The sequence below is a fragment of the Oncorhynchus mykiss genome, chromosome 9, assembly GCF_057628025.1.
Source record: "Oncorhynchus mykiss isolate SJ-2025 chromosome 9, ASM5762802v1, whole genome shotgun sequence".
NCBI lineage: Eukaryota > Metazoa > Chordata > Actinopteri > Salmoniformes > Salmonidae > Oncorhynchus > Oncorhynchus mykiss.
Window position 1 is genome coordinate 73,434,932 of NC_143030.1, and position 9,967 is coordinate 73,444,898.

Sequence of the window (9,967 nt, forward strand, 5' to 3'; positions counted from 1 at the left end):
TTTTACAGGTACTATTTAATGAAGCTGTCAGTTGAGAACTTGTGAGGCATCTGTTTCTCAATCTAGACACTCTAATGTACTTGTCCTCTTGCTCAGTTGTGCACCGGGGCCTCCCACTCCTCTTTCTATTCTGGTTAGAGCTAGTTTGCGCTATTCTGTGAATGGAGTAGTGCACAGCGCAATTTCTCGCATTTCTCGCATGGAATAGCCTTCATTTCTCAGAACAAGAATAGACTGACGAGTTTCAGAAGAAAGTTCTTTGTTTCTGGCCATTTTGATCCTGTAATTGAACCCACAAATGCTAATGCCACAGATACTCAACTAGTCTAAAGAAGGACAGTTTTATTGTTTCTTTAATCAGTACAACAGTTTTCAGCTGTGCTAGCATAATTGCAAAAGGGTTTTCTAATGATCAATTAGATGTGCTTTTCTTTCAAAAACAAGGACATTTCTAAGTGACCCCAAACTTCTGAATGGTAGTGTGTATATATATATACTTTTCTTCTTCTCAAATAACTCGGGGGCCCGCGGGCCACCAGTTGGGGAACCCTGACCTATATTATTGGATTCATTTGTCACAGGGAAGATTGGGGTCGTCACTAGTTACCACAGCCACAAACTCTTCATCATGGCTAAACCCCACCTATTATACAATTTGACTTTGTGGCTGTAGTAACTAGTGACAACCTTCAGATGGGTAACGGTCACCGCAAGAAAGTACTAGGGGTGGGTGTGACGTCATAGCCCCAGAGCCGCCGACCATGTTTCGGGAAGTTTGACTGGGTTGAAAAAATTTACGAAACGAAAACTGTTGAACGATGGGGATTATCAGAGAACTCCGAAACAATCTGGCTCTCTCGGGACTTGTAGACGATGAGAAATTTCAGCGGAACGTAAAATATGATTGAAATATATAATTGATCTGAACTCCTACAAAGGCAACCGACTTTCGCGCGTTCATATATTTTCGCGGCTATTCATTTTTTCGTCGAATAGAATAATTGAGAAATAGACTGATATAACGGTATCACTGCCAAGTTTTTCCACATGAAGGCCCATTCTTTCCCTTCTATCGTTAAGTCGCATCAGACGAGCTGCCTCGCATGAGACACCTCGGGGAGAGGGTTCTGCTCTACTCTGCCAGCTCGGGGAATCAGGATGACAAAACCCAAAGTTGGACGAATTTTCCTGGCGACATGCGTTGGGTCACTTTTCATGGTCATATTGTACTTTCAGAACATCACAAGGCCAGGTAAGTGTGGACTGTCGACCATCATCTTACATCCGCCATGGGATGGTGTCCCTATGCACCTGTAGAGGGACGTTTTGGGGTATTAGGTATAACACGTTGTTAGCTGTTGTTCATTAGCCTAGTTGTCTAGATCACAAACATCATGTCTAACTGAAACGAGCTGTAGGTTTGTGCCACGATGCTACCAAAGAAGACCCCGAAGTGATGCAAATCTCTACCCTGCCTGTTGCACAGTGTCCCCCTCTGAATAATGGTGTGGTTTCTAAATTAGCATGTGTGTTGAGCTGGGACACAATGAAAGGAGTAAATGGCAGGGCATGAATAAGACCACTGTGAGTGTGAACCGTGGAATGTTGTGATAGCCCCCTCTGAGAGACCCTGCTGCATTCCTGTTCCTTTTGGACCAGTCTCAGCTCTCATGTTCTCCACTGGGCAGAGACAGAGGAACAGGAAGCATTTACCCATAGTGGAGTGATACCGAGGGACATTAAAAATAGGAGAGAAGTGAAAAGAGTGGTCAACCTAACCTGACCTCCTTCCTGGGTTATGTCTTACGTTTTAATAGAGAGATAATTCAAAATGAACTATACATTTGTATGTCACAGTGTGTATGCTGTTGTTTTACCATAGAAATGGGAAAGCAACGATGTAATAAGTCCAGATACTTAATTTTACAGAGCCTCCAAGACTAAGTGCGACCGAGGAAGGGACACTACTATGCTATTACATTATGTCATAAGAGTCTTTCTGTTTAAACATTAAAAGTTTAAACAGAATACAATCAGAACAGAATCATCCTTCCTCTCCAACCGTCTCCTCTTAATACCTGCACTGTCTGGGCTTGTTTATCTGCTTTACGGCAGGGCTCCTACACATGTACGGTTCAATGCCAGAGGCACAGCACTGTCCGGGCTTGTCTAATTGTTAGTTATTCTGTAATGTAGATCTATTTTAGCCCTGCCAAATGTGACAGCCAATAGCAGGCCTCTCGTCAGAGAAGAGGCCCTTGTCAGGGCTTTGCTCTTTCTCTGACCACATACTGTAGACAACATATAGTCTGTGACAGTCCTTCCTTTCCTCCCAAACCCTCATGTTGTCAGAGAAGTTACACGAAGATACTCTGTGTGATATGAGTAAAACATATGAGGAAGTCGGAAGGGTTAACTTCTAAAACCAAAACATATGAGGAAGTCGGAAGGGTTAACTTCTAAAACCATACACATTTCCTTATTTGTGGCTGACTTGCATAGCCAGTATTTATTTCAACGCTGATGGCATTAACATGAAACCCATATGGACTGGATGAGGTACATCCACTGAGAACACACTAACCCTCTCGTAAAACACACACATGCCCTCGTTCAGCACACACACACACACACACACACACACACACACACACACACACAGTAGAGTCCCATTGTGTTAGTAGACAGGAAGAGAAATAGAGCTTATTGTTCTGACCCCATTGTGCATTTTGCTGAACCGCCAACACCCAGGGAAGCACAGGACCCAGGGGAGCACATTAATTAGTCATTGCTTACACTAGAGTTATTATGAAAGTTGAGAATTTAACAGAAGTGTGTATTTTCCTATAGTGGGCAGATGTATTCACAATGTGACAGGTGAAAATACTGTTACATTGAGGGAACTTTTCATACGGAACCTCCTTCAGATGTATTTGGTTTGTCTATACTCCCTCCTGACGGTCTTCGGCTGAAGTCCAGACGTCATTTTAGGTGGAGTGGCATGAGCCCAGTACCACATGCTGAGCAGACTTTCTCAACTCTTTGGCATTTTGGTCTTGTTCTAAACCTTAAATACTTCACTATCAGATATCGTTTCTAATTATTTTATTCATCAAACGCTGCCACCAGACATCTGCTAAGAATGAGGGATTTAAACTTTCACTAACACACACACACACACACACACACGCACACACTGTGGCATCATGTGGGTCTTGTCAAGTAAACAAACAAGGTTGGCATACTGTACCCTGAGTGGACAAAACATTAAGAACACCTGCTCTTTCCACGACATGGACCAACATCCCTTATTGATGTCACTTGTTAAATCCACTTCAGTCAGTGTATGCACCCGAGTGGGGCAGCGGTCTAAGGCACTGCATCTCAATGCATCTTGATTCCAGGCTGTATCACAACCGGCCGTGATTGGGAGTCCCATAGGGCGGTGCACAATTGGCCCAGCGTCTTCTGGTTTTGGCCCGAGTAGGCCGTCATTGTAAATAAGAATTTGTTCTTAACTGACTTGCCAAGTTAAATAAAGGTTAAATGTAAAAAAAAAAAAAAAAAATGTAGAGCAGGAGACAGGTTAAAGAAGGATTTTGAATCCTTGAGACAGTTGAGACATGGATTGTGTGTGTGTGCCATTCAGAGGGTGAATGGGCAAGACAAAAGACTTGAAGTGCCTTTGAACGGGGTATGGAGGTAGGTGGCAGGCACACCACTGGTGGAACTTAGTGTTAGGAAGGTGTTCCTAACGTTTGGTGTTTGTCCCAAACCCCATTCCCACGCTGGCACAGAGCTGAGTCAGCCATGCCTACACCTGCTGGGTTTGTGTTCTTGCTCACTGTTTTTATTCCATTTCTATCCTGCTTATTGAGTACCTGGGGGGCATGCTATACAGATATGGTCACTAACATTACAGTGAATAATGAAATGTGGATCCTGTGATCTCTTCTCCATAATGAGAGGAGATGCTAAAAGATGGTTCTTTTTTTCAAAAACAGAACTCTTCTGATTTCAAATAAAATAATATTTGTCACATGCGCCGAATACAACAGGTACCTTAATGTAAAATGCTTACTTACAAGCCCTTAACCAACAATGTAGTTCAATAAATAGTGTTAAGAAAATATTTACTAAATAAATTAAAGTAAAAAATAAATCACAATAAAATGACAATAACAATAACGAGGCTATACGGGGGTACCGGTACCGAGTCAATGTGCGGGGTGACAGGGGCAGGCATTTGATTAGTTGTTCAGCAGTCTTATAGCTTGGGGGAAGAAGCTGTTAAGGAGCTTTTTGGTCCTAGACTTGGCGCTCCGGTACCGCTTGCCGTGTGGTAGCAGAGAGAACAGTCTGTGACTTGGGTGACTGGAGTTTTGGGGCCTGTCCTTTGACACAGCCTAGTATATAGGTCCTGGATGGCAGGAAGCTTGGCCCCAGTGATGTACTGGTGTGTATTTATCTTTGGCCAGTGCATAGACAAGGGGTTCATTTGGAATCTTGACGTTGTTTTGTAACACTGAAACTTCCCCCTCTCTGTGCACAGTGCAATTCCTCCAAAGCGGAAGTCACAGTCATTGTCACAGATATGTAGAGCAGATGAGCTGACAGAGATGTCGAAGGGGGAAGGCTTTTTTGTTGCACTAAAATACTTAGTGAGACTGCTTTAACAAGCTGATTCATGAACTGAATTAGGATAAACTAATACATAACACGTAATTGTAATGTTTATTCATGCTGTTGGTTATTTGCTATTGCACCACCTTGTTTGTTGTGTTGAGAGTGCCTCAGCTTCAGTCTTCTTGACCCACTTTCCCAGCAGTTTACTGAGGGTGTATATGTACACCTGAGGTAGGAGTTGTAGTGGTTGTCGGCTAGAAGACCTTCCCATTTTCCTCCCCCCACCTGGTCCTCTTCTCCTTTTGTGTCCTCTCTCTCTCCCTCTCTCTCTACCTCTCTCTATCTCTCTCACTGTCTCTGTCACTTTGCCTCGCTGTCTCTCTCTCTCTCTCTCTCTCTCTCTCTCTCACTGTCTATGTCTCTCTGTCACTGTCTCTGTCACTCTGTCTCTCTCTCTGTCACTGTCTCTCTGTCACTCTCTCTCTCTCTCTCACTGTCTCTCACTGTCTCTGTCACTCTGCCTCGCTGTCTCTCTCTCTCTCTCTCTCTCTCTCTCTCTCTCTCTCTCTCTCTCTCACTGTCTGTCACTCTGTCTCTGTCACTGTCTCTGTCACTCTGTCTCTCTCTCTGTCACTGTCTCTCTGTCACTGTCTCTCTCTCTCTCTCTCTCACTGTCTCTCACTGTCTCTGTCTCTCAATTCAATTCAATTCAAGGGCTTTATTGGCATGGGAAACATGTGTTAACATTGCCAAAGCAAGTGAGGTAGACAACATACAAAGTGAAAATATAAAGTGAAAAACAACAAAAATTAACAGTAAACATTACACATACAGAGGTTTCAAAACAGTAAAGACATTACAAATGTCATATTATATATATATATACAGTGTTTTAACAATGTACAAATGGTTAAAGGACACAAGATAAAATAAATAAGCATAAATATGGGTTGTATTTACAATGGTGTGTGTTCTTCACTGGTTGCCCTTTTCTCGTGGCAACAGGTCACAAATCTTGCTGCTGTGATGGCACACTGTGGAATTTCACCCAGTAGATATGGGAGTTTTTCAAATTTGGATTTGTTTTCGAATTCTTTGTGGATCTGTGTAATCTGAGGGAAATATGTCTCTCTAATATGGTCATACATTGGGCAGGAGGTTAGGAAGTGCAGCTCAGTTTCCACCTCATTTTGTGGGCAGTGAGCACATAGCCTGTCTTCTCTTGAGAGCCATGTCTGCCTACGGCGGCCTTTCTCAATAGCAAGGCTATGCTCACTGAGTCTGTACATAGTCAAAGCTTTCCTTAATTTTGGGTCAGTCACAGTGGTCAGGTATTCTGCCGCTGTGTACTCTCTGTTTAGGGCCAAATAGCATTCTAGTTTGCTCTGTTTTTTTGTTAATTCTTTCCAATGTGTCAAGTAATTATCTTTTTGTTTTCTCATGATTTGGTTGGGTCTAATTGTGCTGTTGTCCTGGGGCTCTGTAGGGTGTGTTTGTGTTTGTGAACAGAGCCCCAGGACCAGCTTGCTTAGGGGACTCTTCTCCAGGTTCATCTCTCTGTAGGTGATGGCTTTGTTATGGAAGGTTTGTGAATCACTTCCTTTTAGGTGGTTGTAGAATTTAACGGCTCTTTTCTGGATTTTGATAATTAGTGGGTATCGGCCTAATTCTGCTCTGCATGCATTATTTGGTGTTCTACGTTGTACACGGAGGATATTTTTGCAGAATTCTGCGTGCAGAGTCTCAATTTGGTGTTTGTCCCATTTTGTGAAGTCTTGGTTGGTGAGCGGACCCCAGACCTCACAACCATAAAGGGCAATGGGCTCTATGACTGATTCAAGTATTTTTAGCCAAATCCTAATTGGTATGTTGAAATTTATGTTTCTTTTGATGGCATAGAATGCCCTTCTTGCCTTGTCTCTCAGATCGTTCACAGCTTTGTGGAAGTTACCTGTGGCGCTGATGTTTAGGCCAAGGTATGTATAGTTTTTTGTGTGCTCTAGGGCAACAGTGTCTAGATTGAATTTGTATTTGTGGTCCTGGTGACTGGACCTTTTTTGGAACACCATTATTTTGGTCTTACTGAGATTTACTGTCAGGGCCCAGGTCTGACAGAATCTGTGCATAAGATCTAGGTGCTGCTGTAGGCCCTCCTTGGTTGGTGACAGAAGCACCAGATCATCGGCAAACAGCAGACATTTGACTTCGGATTCTAGCAGGGGGAGGCCGGGTGCTGCAGACTTTTCTAGTGCCCGCGCCAATTCGTTGATATATATGTTGAAGAGGGTGGGGCTTAAACTGCATCCCTGTCTAACCCCACGACCCTGTGTGAAGAAATGTGTGTGTTTTTTGCCAATTTTAACCGCACACTTGTTGTTTGTGTACATGGATTTTATAATGTCGTATGTTTTACCCCCAACACCACTTTCCATCAGTTTGTATAGCAGACCCTCATGCCAGATTGAGTCGAAGGCTTTTTTGAAATCAACAAAGCATGAGAAGACTTTGCCTTTGTTTTGGTTTGTTTGGTTGTCAATTAGGGTGTGCAGGGTGAATACATGGTCTGTTGTACGGTAATTTGGTAAAAAGCCAATTTGACATTTGCTCAGTACATTGTTTTCATTGAGGAAATGTACGAGTCTGCTGTTAATAATAATGCAGAGGATTTTCCCAAGGTTACTGTTGACACATATTCCACGGTAGTTATTGGGGTCAAATTTGTCTCCACTTTTGTGGATTGGGGTGATCAGTCCTTGGTTCCAAATATTGGGGAAGATGCCAGAGCTAAGTATGATGTTAAAGAGTTTTAGTATAGCCAATTGGAATTTGTTGTCTGTATATTTGATCATTTCATTGAGGATACCATCAACACCACAGGCCTTTTTGGGTTGGAGGGTTTTTATTTTGTCCTGTAACTCATTCAATGTAATTGGATAATCCAGTGGGTTCTGGTAGTCTTTAATAGATGATTCTAAGATCTGTATTTGATCATGTATATGTTTTTGCTCTTTATTCTTTGTTATAGAGCCAAAAAGATTGGAGAAGTGGTTTACCCATACATCTCCATTTTGGATAGATAATTCTTCTTGTTGTTGTTTGTTTAGTGTTTTCCAATTTTCCCAGAAGTGGTTAGAGTCTATGGATTCTTCAATTGCATTGAGCTGATTTCTGACATGCTGTTCCTTCTTTTTCCGTAGTGTATTTCTGTATTGTTTTAGTGATTCACCATAGTGAAGGCGTAGACTCAGGTTTTCCGGGTCTCTATGTTTTTGGTTGGACAGGTTTCTCAATTTCTTTCTTAGATTTTTGCATTCTTCATCAAACCATTTGTCATTATTGTTAATTTTCTTCGGTTTTCTATTTGAGATTTTTAGATTTGATAGGGAAGCTGAGAGGTCAAATATACTGTTAAGATTTTCTACTGCCAAGTTTACACCTTCACTATTACAGCGGAACGTTTTACCCAGGAAATTGTCTAAAAGGGATTGAATTTGTTGTTGCCTAATTGTTTTTTGGTAGGTTTCCAAACTGCATTCCTTCCATCTATAGCATTTCTTAATGTTACTCAGTTCCTTTGGCTTTGATGCCTCATGATTGATTATTGCTCTGTTTAAGTAGACTGTGATTTTGCTGTGGTCTGATAGGGGTGTCAGTGGGCTGACTGTGAACGCTCTGAGAGACTCTGGGTTGAGGTCGGTGATAAAGTAGTCTACAGTACTACTGCCAAGAGATGAGCTATAGGTGTACCTACCATAGGAGTCCCCTCGAAGCCTACCGTTGACTATGTACATACCCAGCGTGCGACAGAGCTGCAGGAGTTGTGACCCGTTTTTGTTGGTTATGTTGTCATAGTTGTGCCTAGGGGGGCATATGTGGGAGGGAATGCTGTCACCTCCAGGCAGGTGTTTGTCCCCCTGTGTGCTTAGGGTGTCAGGTTCTTGTCCGGTTCTGGCATTTAGGTCGCCACAGACTAGTACATGTCCCTGGGCCTGGAAATGATTGATTTCCCCCTCCAGGATGGAGAAGCTGTCTTCATTAAAATATGGGGATTCTAGTGGGGGGATATAGGTAGCACACAGGAGGACATTTTTCTCTGTTAGGATAATTTCTTTTTGAATTTCTAGCCAAATGTAAAATGTTCCTGTTTTGATTAATTTAATGGAGTGAGTTAGGTCTGCTCTATACCAAATTAGCATACCCCCTGAGTCCCTTCCCTGTTTCACACCTGGTAGTTTGGTGGATGGGACTACCAGCTCTCTGTAACCTAGAGGGCAACCAGTGGGTCCGTCTCCTCTATACCAGGTTTCTTGCAGGATGACAATGTCTGTATTACCGATTTCTTTGGTGAAGTCCGGGTTTCTGCTCTTTAGGCCAAAGGCAGATGACCTCAGGCCTTGGATATTCCATGATAATATAGTGAAGGCTTTTTGTTCCATAGAGTGTCCAATGTTGTTGGTCGTGGTTTGGCCTCAGGCCAGTAAGTGTGAGCAGAGCCTGCTGAGCATCTGGTACATGCCATTGGCTTCGGCGAGTGTGAGAGTGGGGGTTGGGACTGTTTGCCCGCTCACTACCTGGGCGTATGTGTGGCTTCCATGTTGAGGCCCTCTTTGCGGGGGTGGGGTGCATGGGGTGGGCAGGAGTGGCATAGGTCTGACCTGGGTGGGCCTAAATGGGGTGTGGGCATGGTTGACGTGGGGGGGTGTTGATTGGTTGGGGTGGGGGTGTGGATGTGTCTGGGTGTACTGTGGTCTGGATGTAATTCCTCTTGGCGTGGGTCCTCTATGTGTAGGTCCAGGGGGGGGTCCTGCAGATCTGGGAGGGTGTCTCGCTGGTCTGGATGGGGTGTCTATTGATCTGTTGCTCCTGTGTGAAGTGTTGGGGATACGTTTGAGAGCGATGTCCTTTAGAGTTCGGGCAAAGGTGGGCACTGCTGCCTTGTAGAGGTGGACCTGGTCATAGAGGCTGTTCAAGTCCAGGGTGGAGTGGTGGGCCAGGAAAACGTTTGGTTTTGAGGCACAGTCACGGGAAATACTTGCATTTACCCGCTGTATTGTGGCAGGGTGGAAGTCTTTTCGTGGTAGCAGGGTGGAGATAACCACTTGTGCGTTGGGGAAAGTAGAAGAAGCCTTTTCAATCACTCTCTTCAGTGCTGTGGCCACTCTTTCCTGCAGTGCTCTCAGGTCGTTTGTGCCTGTGTGTATTATTATGTGGCTGGGTGAGCCTAGTTTGGCCTCAGACAGAAGGTCGAGGGCACGCTGGGTGTTTGGACACCAGAGTTTAGACACACTGTGTTTGGGAAAAAGTTTTTTTTCTTCTATATATTTCCCATTTGAGTCCATAA

At 43.7% G+C, this 9,967-nt stretch overlaps 1 protein-coding gene across 1 annotated transcript in view; it reads left to right on the forward strand.

The window, feature by feature from the left end:
• Positions 1–679: 679 nt before the first annotated feature.
• LOC110532746 (carbohydrate sulfotransferase 11) overlaps positions 680–9,967 on the forward strand; it is a 24,326-nt gene continuing 15,038 nt past the window's right edge. Inside the window, exon 1 of the mRNA XM_021616867.3 lies at positions 680–1,252. Coding sequence (XP_021472542.2) covers positions 1,159–1,252 — 94 coding nt within the window. The 5' untranslated portion in view covers positions 680–1,158. The remainder of the gene's footprint in view (positions 1,253–9,967) is intronic.